Source organism: Chrysemys picta, chromosome 15, assembly GCF_011386835.1.
Source record: "Chrysemys picta bellii isolate R12L10 chromosome 15, ASM1138683v2, whole genome shotgun sequence".
NCBI lineage: Eukaryota > Metazoa > Chordata > Testudines > Emydidae > Chrysemys > Chrysemys picta.
This window is the reverse complement of record NC_088805.1, coordinates 22243699-22258555: the sequence shown is the minus strand read 5'-3', so window position 1 is coordinate 22258555 and position 14857 is coordinate 22243699. Positions and strand designations below refer to the sequence as shown.

General features: G+C 38.8%; 1 protein-coding gene across 8 annotated transcripts in view; it reads right to left on the bottom strand.

The window, feature by feature from the left end:
* Positions 1-14857, bottom strand: part of STX2 (syntaxin 2) — a 40718-nt gene that overhangs the window by 22645 nt on the left and 3216 nt on the right. For 5 of the 8 annotated variants that reach the window (XR_006175025.2, XM_005299549.5, XM_005299550.5 and 2 more), the window contains exons 2-3: positions 7309-7383; positions 3148-3247 (exon numbers count right to left, since the gene is read on the bottom strand). Coding sequence is in view for 7 of the 8 variants with exons in the window: in XM_005299549.5 (XP_005299606.1) it covers positions 3148-3247; positions 7309-7383 (175 nt within the window). In the remaining variant the exon portion in view is untranslated. Of the gene's footprint in view, positions 1-3147; positions 3248-7308; positions 7384-10671; positions 10719-11907; positions 11994-14857 lie in introns of those variants that run through there. The other 3 variants (XM_042852539.2, XM_065568624.1, XM_042852540.2) reach the window with 2 other exon arrangements.

Here is a 14857-nt window from a genome sequence, read left to right as displayed (position 1 = left end):
AAGGATATCATGAGTTCTCATATAATGTTGCTTGTGCTGACAAATGGGAAAATAATCTTAGCTAAAATTATTTCAACAAGGCAAACAAACAATAGAAATAAATTGCATTGCTGATAAACATTTAGATAAATTTTGTTTAAATGAGACCGATAAGTCAAATAGTAATTTTATAACCAAGAAAGCTGAGAGCTACGTATGCTCAAACTTGTAATGTCACAGGATTGAGATTCAATGGAAGGCACACAAGGAAGGATCCTGGATGTCCAAATTCAAAGTCCTTCTTGTAAGTTTCATTATGTTTAAAAGGCCTATGGGATTTCACATTAGGAGCAGGTTAGTGTTTTTTAGGTTTATGTTTGTCATGGCAGGTCTTTAAGCTTGGCATACTTTACAAATAAACTCACTAACCAAATCAAGTCACAGCAATTCAAACCTAGTTCATTAAGAAGGTTCCTACTTTAAAAAAAAAAAAAAAAAAGTATTTACTTTTTGGTCCAAATTTAAAGTTCAACAACTTAAAAGTGCACTGAGTTTTTAATCAAGGGAAATTTTCAAATAGTTTTTTTCCTTATAAATAGTGCATTCTATACTTCTATCACTGATTCATTGTTTTGCCCCTAATCACATCCCTGTACCAGGCACTGCCCATTTTTCACTAGAGAATACTGTATACAGTCTAATAAGGAGAGATTTAGCTAAGCCTCTACAGTGAATCTTGGCACAGACAGCTATAATTAGCTTATGAATAATACCATTAGAGACATTAAAGGGTGAGATTTCCAAAGAAGCCTAAAATTACTTGAGAGCACAAGCCCCACTGAAAGTTAGCAGGACTTGTGCTAAGTCACTTAGGCACTTTGGAAACTCTGGTCAATAATGCTGAATTTGCAAAAAGGGGTGAAAAGTGTGGGTTTTTTTTTTTTAAATCTAGAATGCATACAAGTGATGTTTTAGGCAACTGTGTTGTAACTAAGCAACTTTTTAAAAAAGATGCAGTATTACAGTTAACTAGTTTCTCAATGCTTGCTCTATGTCAGCATCTTGCACTGATTTTGAAGGCAATTTTATATTATAAAGGCCATTTCTCACCAATGACCGCACATTGACTCCTAAATGTGAAAACAGTATCTAGCTATTAATAACACTTCACTAATTACAGTAAGTGTATGAGAGAAACATTGAGTGAAAGTAAATGTTACCAGTACCATTCAAATGAAAGCAGGGTCTTATGCGGTATAATTTTCTTTACAATAACATCTGTGTATTTATTGCAAATATTCAGGTTGAAAACTGAAAGTTTTCAAAGATTAAGGATTCACAAATGGGCAAAACAGTAATTCTTCACTACTGAAAAGTAGTTTGTGTACACAACTACAAATGCAAAACATGCATGTAGGCAGTGATACTGAAATTATGTATCCCTAATCCTTTCATCCATTAAAAAGAGTGTTACAAACTTTACCAAAGGAAGCTTCAAAACAAATTTAAGATAGGGATTACCCATATTAATATTTTGGGCCAATTCTCAGGTCCAGTAGGACCCATTTGGGCTACTGACAGTGCAAAGGGGCTGTAAAGCTGGTCTAAGAGGCCAGCTACGGATTCCGCCAGTATAGAGCAAATTCTCGAGTGGTATATCCAACCCTACACCACCCCTACAGCCATTGGGATAAGGAGTGTGGCCAGAGTGCTTCAATGAACCCCAGCTGCCAGAATGGCCATCAAGGGGGACAATGCAGCTGGGTGCAACTTAGAGCAACCGTGGGACTGTTCTAAATTCAACCTGGAATTAGTTCAGCCCCCTGCCACCTATTAAATGTAGATTTGCACCCACTCCCCAACTTGATTCTTATGTCAAATACAGCTCAGTATGATCCAAGAACTGTGCCCATCTTATTTACACATCTTCTAAAAAGTCTTTATCTTGAAGCCTGCCAACCACGTACATTGCCAGTTTATGTAATTATGTGCACCTATCACTGTTTCCTGCATCTTCCTGCCTCCAAATACTCCAACAGTTTGTTCAAACCCATTTGTTGACTCTCATCTTAAATTAGAGTTCAAGTTCTTTGGGGGCAAGGACAGCCTCTAAGCTATGTGTTTGTACTGGTTCCAGAACAATGGAGTAAATATCATCATGACTAGTGACTTCTTAGACAACCAATATGATGAGGTTTAAACAGTTATTTAGTAGCAATCAGTTTTGAAGACTCATTACATGCTATGATGTGAACAGAGCCCTTCCCCATCTAGTTTAAATTAAAAAAAATACTTAAAGAAAACAATTCCATGTTTAATTGATACTAATTCATTTAAAAACAAATAAAGGGGAAAAACAGAACTCTGACCAAAAGAAAATGTAGAACAGAATACTAGTTGTAGAAAAAGCCTACTAGCGAATGGAAATAAATCAGCTTAGAAACTCTTCTACTCACTCAAAATTTTAGTAGTCTTGCTATCCTCTATATAATGAACACTTATATTTACTTTTTATTCTGTGGTTTGTTTTGCTCTCAGCATCACAACTGTCTCTTTCCCTATGGCCCACCTTCAATATATCTGGTAAATGTGTTCCTTTGATAGATGAGGTCAAGGTGGAGGGCAGCTTTCACTGGAGACAAAGTTCTTTGTTCTGAAAGTGCACCTTTGTCTCTAAGCTGAGGGCTACTACTTCCCAAGTTGGTGCTCCTGATCTGGGACTTCACCATTACTGAAGACCAGTAAAGCACCTTGAGTGGGACAGTAGGTTCTCATTGTTGGAAAATGGAGGAAGGCATATCAGTCTCACAGTTCCACCAATGTGTCCTTGACTTGAGATGTGAGGCACTTTCAGACAGAAAAGAAATGTCTTTGAGTTACTGCTTTTAGAAATGGATTAGGTTAAGTTTTAGACTGGCTTCTTGGAGAATTATGGAAACAATGTTTTGAAGACATTCCCTTTTTTAAATGGGATCTTAATGTTGAAATGGGCAATTTCAATTTATTTTATATCTGAGTCGTAAAAAATGTACATTTCATAAATTTTGCAACATTCACCTCCTACTTAAAAGTTCTATTCTCAATGAATATGGCTGTATACCCATAAAGAGTATTCATTCAGGATAACTATCCATACATATTAAATATCTAAAAAAGTAAAATACTTACTGCCTTCAGGATTTGGTGCAGACAAGATAATGCTGTGTTTCTTCTTAACTTCTTCCACATTTTGTGCTATTTTAGCTATATTGTTTCTGAGTTCCTCAACCTACAGGGAAAGAAAAATGTGGCAATGAAAATGCTAGAAAAAATTTGCTACCAATAGATTAGGAAGAAGAAATGCATCTTTGATTCTAAGAATTTCTGGAGTGAAAGGATAACTAGTCATTGGGATTGTCAAAAGTAGGAATACACCATACCATAAAGAGGTCAAAAGAAAAATATCAGTATTGTAGATTCTTACAATACAAACCAAAGTTATTCAGATTTGAATACCAGGGACAAATGCTGATGGACCAACAATGCATAACATGAGAAAATGCAAAGAACCTTCTACATTTAAGGAGCAATGAGTCATGATCTGTGTCTTTCCCAGACTGAGGGTACATCCAATTATGGTTTCCCAATATGGGGAAGGGAAATCCCTTTTTTCAAATATATACCAGATTTTGTCAGTATTTTAACACAGATAATATAAAAAATTTAAGGTTTAAAAAACATGCTTAACATTAAGATCAGTAGGCAGGGTCAGGAAGAATCTTTCCAACCCCCCCCCCAATTAAGTGCATTATGGAGGTTGTTATTCCTCTGAAGCATCTGGCATTAGTAATTGCTTAAAACGATATACTTCGTCACTTCCAGAACGAAAATTCCTACATCCCTGAAACTGAAGGCAAGATATAGTAAAGGAAGTTACTTTGAAGTTTCTACCAAACAAATTTGGCTTATGTATTTTGGGTTGGATTTTTCGTATTGTGAAGACTATTTCAAAGCTCACTTTTTTACAGTGTACATTAAAGTCATGGAAACCTCAAGTACTTAGTGGTGAGTTGACTTAACCTGAGGAACTGTTTGAGACACCAGTTCAGAAAATCATTCCTATTCAGATAAGCACTCAATCATATCCTTAACCATGTTTTAAACAAACCCATCCCTATAGAGGGCAACACTTAAAGGTGTTTAAGAGCTTGCCTAGTGGGTGTCACCCTGGTGTGACTACATGTGAAATACAAAGTCAATATTAATAAATTCAGATACAAAATGATACATGCATACAAATAGGATAATGATATTCAGCAAATCATAACTTTTCCAATGACACCTTACATGCCCCATCTTGTATAAAATGCATCATAAGGATGCCATAATCACATATCATCATTATGAAGAATGTGGAGTGCAGTGTCATAAGGTGAACTAAATGAAAGTTGAGTATCTTGACTGGCTGGAGTCTTCTAGAACAAACACTGTATAACTTTATTCGTATACCAGGCAATCAATGTATATGGTGGTTTACAAAGCACATTCAACAAGTTAAAAGACTCTGTTCTTGCCCCCAAAGAGTTTACAATCTAAACTGACTAGATAATACACACAAATTAACTCAAATGGGAGTGGGGGGAGACAGAAGAGGGTTCACGATCATTATATCTCTCCTCCCCCAAAGAGAAGAGGTACACAGCCAGTAAGCCTCTTCCTTAACAAACAAAAGTATCACAGCTATTAAATCCAAAACACGTCCCCACCCTAAACAAAGCAAACAACCAACATTAAATGCTCATGTAAATTAACCCCCCATTCTCCCCCTCAACAATAGTCCCCTTCCCTAACCCCCACATCCCCAACCAAAGCTTGCTGATAATATGAAAAGTTCTATGCTAATAAGTGATATATGTCATCACATCTCTGTAGATGTCCCTCCCCTTCCCGCTCAGTTCCTTCTAATCTCCCTGCTGCTGCTTGAACCCACTGTGTTTGCTGCAGGGAGGAGGTGCCACCTGCCACCTCCCCTCCAGTGAGATCTGGGAATCTGTAAGGCTCTTGGGAGGAAGGGGGCAGCATGCCTGAAAACATTTTGATTGGTTGAAATCTTCTGAAACAGCAGCAGTTAGAAATAGAACTGAATGGCTACTGGCTGACTAAAATACAAGAGATACTTCATAATCTAGACAGCATGCCAGAAGTAGTAAGACATTAATAACAGTGACATAATAAATTATTCAGAGTCAGGAAAAACCAAAATAATTTGTATGGAATTTTTTTTTTACTAAATATGAACATGGAGAAACTGTTAAACCAAGTTCAAATTCTGTTCTTAGTATATGGCACATGTAGAAATACTTTTTGAATTATGTGTTCAGCTACGATCAAAGACAGATTATTGATGTCAAAGAGAAAAAGGGAAAACTGGTATGCATCAAATTTCTTCTCTTGTATGCATTCTCCTTCGACTTCATTTTCAGCAGCATCATGAAGTCTTTTGACGACGGTAGTGATCTCAGTGACAATAAAAGTGATGCTAATTCCATTTCTTCATCTTCTAAAAAGAACTTTACTACTCCAACTGTTTCAATATCAAATTCCTACTCCTAGAAAGTTTTCGTATGTTCATTATATTGGTATTAGAAGGTTTTTGGATAGACAATCCCACAACCAGAAGAGTGAACTTAATTGTACATTTGCTAGAGGTATTCATGACAGCAATACACCGTTTTATATAGTCTAAAATCCTTATATCTTAGAATTTGTTAAAAAACTGTGCCCAATTTATAAACTACTAAATAGGAAACAGTTTGCAGGAAGTCTTCGAAATGCCAAAATAGATTACGTGAAGAAGAGCTGGTGTTCTTACTGCACAAGATCCTCATGTGTTGCTAGCATCTGCTGAATGGAGCAATACTCATAATGAGGGTGCCATCAGCTAATGATAACTCCACAACCAGTGGTTTACTCATTCCATTGCATAACTGAACATCACCACTGAGCAACAACCCAATATTTTGCTGACCATTTAAAAAATGTAATCAATTAATTGGGTCCACTGAAGGTTATTTCAGTTGTGACCGACAGTGCAGCTAATATTAAAGCTACTTCAGCTTTGTTGATAAAAGAGTGTCCAACCTTCTGTGTTATGATGTGCTGTGCATACGGTGCACTTTTTCCTCTGGTGATGTTGAAGATCTGACAACTTTCTCATCATGTGTCAAAAGTGAAAAGCATTGTCAAGTTTAAAAAGCAAAAACAAAAAAAACAACCAACCAAGTACCAGCAGCCATTTTTCAGCATCATTTAGTGCAGCACTCAATTTCATCCGCACTGAGTGAGCCTGGTCATACTCAATGGGCTTCTTCAATTAAACGTCTCGAAGATTTTCAGATATGTAAGGCGGCGCTTTAACCAGCTACTGCTGAAAAAGAAGTGGCTAGGTGCCACCGATGAATAATCTGCACTGATATTCTTGACTACGATGTCTTCTGGATGCAAAACTCAAAATTCATTTTACTGCTTGAACCCATAGCTCAGTCCTTTCAGGATATGGAAAATGATAATTCTACATTTTTCATACAAAGAATGAGTTCCTGAGCAGTAAGTAAAATTTGTGAGAATACTGAACACAGATGACTTAAAAAAGCAAATTCTTTGAACATGATTAAAACATAATCCTGAAAATACATAAGATTTTCTTGCTGAAAAAAAATCTCTTGCTCTGTAGTATCTGTTCACATTTTTACTACAACCTTTTTGCTTTAGCATTGAGCAGCGCTTCTTAAAATAAATCAAATGCCTAACTACCACATGAGAGCTTCCATTCATCTGTAACAATGCAAAACTTCTCTCAGTTACATGATCTACCAGAAGAACATGCTAGGTATACGTGTTCGACACCATACGTTAAAGTAAGTCTGATGAGATCATAGTTATGTTTATACTTTACATTCCTAGAGGGAAGTGTGCAAGAGACATTTTAGTTGGAAGTCCTGCAATATATTGGCAAATAGTACTCTGTGTTGCTGTGTGTTTGTTTTTGTATAGTGATTTTAGCCACACTATAATTTCTGCAGTATTATTTTTATATAATCCACATTTTCTTTATATCATGATGCCTCAACTTTTCCCTGATAAAGCTGGTTGATATAACAAAAGATAAGGCTTCGTTTATTTCGGATCATAAGGAAACAGGAATAATTTACAGAATATGGTATGAAAAGCTTTTTTTAAAAGTTGATTAATAAATATACAAATCAAGAATTAAGAGAAAAACCATTACCAAGATACACATTTTAAACTGATAAGTGTTGGAAAAATTATCTGCTCCTTGTTTCATTTTACCTGCTGGAAGAAATCATCCATAAAATAATCTTTTTCAACAACAACAGTTGTCTCTCCATCTTCATCTTTTTTACACTGTAAAACAAAAACAAAAAAGTTATTTAATTTGAGCATCCCTACGAAATGAAGCACGGGGATGTGTTCTGAAGCAGAATTAAGCAACTGATTACTTCTAGTTAAACAGACATAACTTTGTTGCTATGCCTAAGTACTACTGCTTTACTTTCCATTTACACTTTCCATTTGAAATCTTCAGCATAGCAGTCAACATTTATGAATGCTCACAAAAAAGGTGTTTTTCCCTCCCAGCCAAAAATTCAGCAACATAAGCTAATGTTTCCTCTGCCATACTTATGATTCATGGGCAAGTAGAAACAACAGCTTTTGCTGCAACACAGACACATTGGGGAAATAGTTATACATCAAAAGCTCTCTCATATAGTTACAATTCAATACATTTTCCCAATTAAACAATTCTTAGTGTACAGGTTAAAATCATAATATAAAAATCAAATATTTTATTTTGTAGTAATATTTTTCTTTTTTCCCTTTTCTCAACAGAAAACATTCCAAAAAAGTTAGAAGTCACTGGGAAAATGTTACTATGGCCCAAACCTGCAAACATTTACATACATGCTTAACTTTACTGTTTTCACTGAGACTATTCACAGTAGTAGTTTAGCATATACATAACTGTTTGCAGGATTTGGGCCAAAGTCTATCATTTGACTTCTTAAAATATTACACCTTAAATATGTATGAGACAGCCAACTGGTGATAGGGAAAAAATGACAACTCCTCAGATATTATATTTGAAAGTTGTAAACACCCAGGAAATGTAGATAGTACAATGGATTAAAACTAAGAGTAATAAGATGAAATCAAGTAAAGTTTAGTAAGGAAAAAATCCTAATGATAATTATAAAAACATGGAATAGTCTCCCATAGGAATTAGCAAAATCCTGACTGCTTGAGATACTTATAAACAGACAAAGCAAAACACTAAAAGATATATCATAAGGATCCACTATGCTCTACTGTCAAATTTATTATCCTATCTAATAGGATTCTTCCATGTTCTTATGTATTTATGTGCGGTATCACCCATTATGTGCTAAGTGCTTTTCAAACACGTAAGAGCAAAGTTTCTGCTAAAAAGGGGCTCGTAATCTAAAAGAAACAAGCAGACACATTGGGGAAAACCACATCTGACCACTACAAAATTTCAAAAGCTAGAGTATGTTTTCCCTTTACACAAAATACCTCAGACCAAAAAGAAAAAGTGTGTAAAATCCACAGTAGGTTATGATTCAGAACCACCACCACCATACCAAAACCACACACCAAAAGTTGCAGTTTCTGTATCATAACCCACATTTTACAAAGATACTAATGGACTGACATAAGAACTGAAGATATTTTTACCTGACAAGGCCATTCACATCAGGTAGGATAACAGCCTACTTCACTAATTTCCAGATACGAGGGGGTGTCAACTATTCTCACAAAAGCATGTGCCAAAAATGATGCAACTGCCTTCTCCATAAACTAGTCAACCAAATCTCTGTCCAAGCCAAGAATATCTTAGCCCAGGGGTGGGTAAACTTTTTGGCCTGAGGGCCACATCGGGGTTCCAAAACTGTATGGAGGGCAGATGTAGTGTATTAAATTTCACTCCGTAGGAACGTGCTACTAACTGTGTACTACTTACGGCTGCCAGTCCTGGTGCTCTGAGTGGCATGGTAAGGGGGTGGGAAGCGGGGGGGTTGGATAAGGGACAGGGGATCCCAGGGGGGCAGTCAGGGGACAGGGGCGGTTGGATAGACGTGGGAGTCCTCGGAGTCCTGTCAGAGGGAGAGGGTGTGGATAGGGGTCAGGGCAGTCAGGGGACAGGGAGCAGGGGGCAGCTGGATGGGGCAGAGGCTCAGGGGGGGCAGTCAGGGAATGGGGCACCGGGGTGGTTGGATAGGCATGGGAGTCCCGGGGGGCCTGTCAGGGGGCAGGGGTGTGAATAGGGATTGGGGCACTCAGGGGAGAGGGAGCAGGGGAAGTTATATGGGGATGGAGTCCCAGGGAGGCAGTTAGGGGTGGGGGGTCCCAGGAGGGGGCAGTCAGGGGATAAGGGGGGGTTGGATGTTCTTAGAGGAGCAGTTGGGGGGGGGGGGGAGAGAGAAAGTGGGAGGGAGGGGCTAGGGGGTGGGGCCAGGCTGTTTGGGGAGGCACGGGACACATGCCCACCTCCGCCTTAGTCAATAGAAGAAAATGGTGTCAGCCTCTGCTTACTACCTTTAGTTCTTGGGTGCTTCATTCAGAACTGACATCCTACAATGATTCGGATGTGTTCGTTGTGCCCATCCAAGGCTGTTAGTGTATTATAAAATTTTCTATAAAAGCAATTTTAACATTACACCACAGTGTAATGAGGCCTACACCCACTGATCTACTATATTTTTCCATCACTGCTTTATCACATATGTTAAATGATAAGTATCTTATTCAACATAAGGGCTAAAATATTACCGTAAAAGCGGTGTTATTTGTGTTACCAGAAAACATTTCGGATATCTCCCAATACAAATCTTCAATCTAGTAATCGGGACTAGTATATTTCTTAGGTTATGCAATTGCACATTCTGCACTCTACTTTTATGCAAAAGAGGCAGAAGACAAGCAAAAGCTATCAGGGATTTATTCAAAAAAGCAGCTTCCAGGTTGTGTCATAGGGTCATTTCAGATTCAGCCCTATCTCCTACATCTACAATGATTAATTGATGTTGATAATTATGACCCTGAGGCACTGCAAGATCCTGAAGTGCCTTCTGAATCACAAAAGAAAGATTAAATTATGTTCAGTATAGTTTTAGTGTTAAGTGTATTTTTAGTGATCTGGTTGTACTCCATGCACTGCCCATAGTAATATGTAGTGTCATAAGATAACCTACTCTATAGAAAACTTTACCTGTATACAGTACACCTAAGTGCTTCAAGAAACCAATCATCTGCAGTGCAGTACTTCTACTGGATTGGTGATTAGCTGTATACTATTTTATAGTTTATTCATTTTATTGTATTCTAGTTCTTTGAAAATTGGTATTCCATTGGTAAGTATAACTGTTAGTTAACCAGAATTTTTGATTAACTGGCACCCCCTGTTCCCCCAACATGCCGGATAACAAATCTTTTACTGTAATCGTGTCACAAATGATAAATGAAAGTTAATATTTGTATTTCTACTACGGTTCTTTCTCCCCACAAATTCTGAGAAGCCGCCTGAGCCCAGTGCCTATGCTAGCATCATAAGCAATCCAATTACCATGTTCAAGGGGAGCTATAATGTCCAAATTAAAATGAGCAGAAACTTACAGTTTTTGTTATCCTCCCTCCACAATGCTTTGAGGCAAGGATGTAACCTGTTAGTATGAAAAACACAGCATATTCTCCTCAAATTTATTGAATATAAAATGAATTTTCTGAACATTTATAAAAGAGCCTGTTTGTTTAGTTTGTGTGTTAAAACTGGATCATCTAAGAAATTTAGCATCTGAAGGATCTTAATAATGGAATACACAATCTTTAAACTTTCCATTTAGTTAAAACTCATTGAAATCTTGTGCAAAGGCTATAGCTGAAGTTAGGTTGCAATTAAGCTAATTTATTAACAACTGTATTATAGCTACCAAATTCACGGTCCATTTTGGTCAAATTCAAGGTCAGAGGATTTTTAAAATAGTAAATTTCAAAGTTTGATATTTAAATCTGAAATTTCTCCCTTGCAGCAGGAAAAGGCCTCAGAGAGAGTTGAGTACTGGTGGATACTCTGAGGAGACTAACCCAAGTTATGGATTATATGATAAAGAGCCTTGTAACTCTGATGCTAGTTATGGGTTTTATGGTAAAAAGCCCTGTAACCAATTAAATGCCTAGTACAGGAGAGTATGGGAGATGGCAGGTAGCAACCCCTCCCCAGCGTTAAAGTTTAATAAAAGTTGCGGCCTAGTGCTTACTTGCATCCCGTGTGTTTCATTTTGCCACGGTGTCCACATCAATTACTCACGTTCACTTTTAATTATCTCTTCTTTAAGAGAGCTGTGCATTAATATAGCACTCCCGTAAGATTCCAGCTTGACAATAGTGGATAATGATGTCCTCTGTCTATTTACCCTAGATCCACTGCTCCCATTAAAAATATTCGAGGCTTTTGACCCTTTTTACCCTGGGCTAGGACCCGTTTACTGAATCTTTATTTTAGAACCTTAAAAACCATCACCACACACATGGTTTAAGGCTGGTTCAGACTAGTGCAAGTTAAGCACTTTGGACAGAGTGAACTGGTTCAAACTACACCTCTACCGTGATAGAACGCTGTCCTCGAGAGCCAAAAAAATCTTACTGTGTTATAGGTGAAACCACGTTATATCAAACTTGCTTTGATCTGCCAGAGTGCGCAGCTCTGCCCCCCCGCCCCCGAGCGCTGCTTTACTGCATTATATCCAAATTCGTCTTATATTGGGTCACATTATATCGGGGTAGAGGTGTATGTTTAAATCAATTAGCATGAATTGTTTCATACACAGTTTAATTCCAAATATGAACCTTTACCATATAGGAACTGTTTTATCTCAGAGAGATGAATGGCAGGAAAATAAGCACAGGATCATCTGGGAGCTCCTGGAATAACTATAAGCTGGGAAAGGGAGAGGAGAGAGAGAGAGGAGAGACAAACTAGGTTTCCTCGCTGTCAGTCACAAGGCCACAGTCTCCCATTCTCCCTAACCTTCCGTGGCACCATATGGGCCAGGAGCTACAATACAAAGTTCTATCGTATATGCAATTTTTAAAAAACTTTTTGCCCTTTAAAAAGCATAGGGAAGCTGCATACAAAAAACCTACATTAGAAAGAATGTTATTTAGGTGGCAAAAATCAAACACTACAAAGATTTTAAGTGCTAGATTTGTGGTTGCCCATCCAACCTTAATTCAACAACCTTGTGCAATATACAGGCTAGTCATTACATGAACACAAACTATTTTTATCATAACACCCCTGCCTATGTCAGTACATAGGATGAGCACACAAGAGGGCAGAAATGAGGTTGCACAGGCAACCATAAATCTGGCACTTCCTATCTGTCAAGTGCCTGACTTTGCAACCTAAATAAACTTCTGTTAACATATATAACATTTTCTACACATAATTACTTACATATTATACGTAGTAGTGTATCTTAATGTAAGACTGTAAAATATACTTCTAATATTTATACTTCATTCCTCAACTAAGTTTTCATTAATTATTGTTAAAAATTGCAGGCAGAAATTGATATTAAAGCCTTTCTTCAACCACCCCACATGAAACACTTCGAGAGCCAGATGCTCCAAAAAGCCCTGATCCAGATATCAACATACACAGACTGGAAACACCTTAAAATATGTGATGTTAAAGTGTACACAGAGACCTATTTACATTGAAAAATTGGCAAGTCTTTTATTCAAGAAAGTCAATCTATAGACCAGACGTGGGCAACCTATGGCCCGCGGGCCGGGCCCAGCCCCTGAGCTCCCGGCCAGGGAGCCTAGTCCCCGGGCCCTCCCCCGCTGTCCCCCCTGCCCCGCAGCCACGTGGGCCACACTCTGGCCTGCCGCTCCTGCTGGGCAGCGTGGGGAGTGCAGCTGGCTCTGGCCAGGTGTCACAGCTGCAAGCTCCTGCTGCTGGTAAGGGGGCAATGGGGTTGGGTAAGGGAGCGGGAGGGTTCTGGGGGGAAGTCAGGGAGGAGGGGGCGGTTAGATGGGGAGGAGGTTCTGGGGGGGGGGGCGGTCAGGGGATGGGGAACAGGGAGTCCTGGGGGGCCTGTCAGGGGGCGGGGATGTGGATAGGGGTCAGGAGGGCAGTCAGGGGACAGGGGGTGGGTTAGATAAGGGGGTGGGATCCCAGGGGCAGGGGATCCTGGGAGGGGCTGGTCAGGGGACAAGGAGCAGAGGGCGGTTGGATAGGGGGTGGGAGTCCCGGGGGGGCTGTCAGGGAGCGGGGGTGTGGATAGGGGTTGGGGCAGTCAGGGAACAGTGGTTTGGATGGGGGGTGAGGATCCCGGGAGGGGGCGGTCAGGGGACAAGGAGTGGGGGTGGGGTTGGATGGGTTGGGTGTTCTGAGGGGGGGCAGTCAGGGGGCAGGAAGTGGGGGGGTGGATAGGGGGCAGGGGCCAGGCTGTTTGGGGAGGCACAGCCTTCCCTATCCGGCCCGCCATACAGTTGCGCAACCCCGATGTGGCCCTCGGGCCAAAAAGTTTGGCCACCCCTGCTATAGACAGTTTAATAGGTGTATCTGTATGTTTTGATTTCATCTAATAGTTAATAATGTTTTTAAATACTCATCTCTACAGAATCTCTATTTTTTTTTTAAACAAAGGAGCTAAGTAAACTGAATTCAAAGAAAGCCACCCAACTATTTTCTATAAGCAAAGGATTCCTGTCCGCAAGTCGAATGCTTTTGCATTTTCTTTGTACTGTTGCAATTCTACCAATTACTACAGTATTCCAGGGATTTGTGGTTAATTTCTTCTTCTCCCCCAACCAAATACTTCCATACAGATTTCACCAGTCATTAGTTAAATGTACTTTATGTTAAGCTGCATTGTATTAAGAAACTATCAATATCTTCAGTTCTGTTCACCAAGTTACAAGCCTCTTATATTTTAAAAATAAAGCACAATTAAAAAAAATAGAACTTTATTTCCCAAAGGCATCATAAAAGAAAAAGACACAGGATAAATTTATGCAGATGGCAGGATGCATTTAAAATGATGTAAACAAAGCTCAAAGCAGACATGACAGATAATAGGATAGTAAGCTTTACACCAAATTGAGGAAAAACACACTAAACGTTTAGCTTCCTTAACAAAGAGAAGGTTTATATCTAGACTTTTTAGAATTACTTTTTTAAATAGAAAGAAAATCGTTTGCTCATTTTATTGAACAGATTTTTAAACGCTCGTTGGATTTTAAACCTTTATATTGCATGTGTATGCTGAGCTTGTTAATTGAATACAGACTATGAAAATACAAGATTTCTAAAATATATTACTATTCCTTTGGTGGGGCAGGGAGAACTAATCCAAGACTGAGTTGGAATAGGGTTAAAGATATTTAACACAAAGCTTTGGATTTGAGCTCCAGTGCAGTTCAATTCTTTCCTGGGATGCAAAAGAGATCATTTTCACAGTTTTAATCATCCACAGAGCAGACATTACAACACTGCCAAGAATAATTTGGAAATATTCATACAAGAGAAATAAGAAGGGGGAAGGGATAGCTCAGTGGTTTGAGCATTGGCCTGCTAAACCCAGAGTTGTAAATTCAATCCTTGAAGGTGCCACTTAGGGATCTGGGGTTTTAAAAAAAAAAAAAAAAAAAGACACTGTATGGGGATTTGTCCTGCTTTGAGCAAGGGGTTGGACTAGATGACCTCCTGAGGTCCCTTCCAACCCTGATATTCTATGATCTAAGACATAATCCCCCACAAAAAAAAAAAACAAATACATCCAGGCCCATTTTC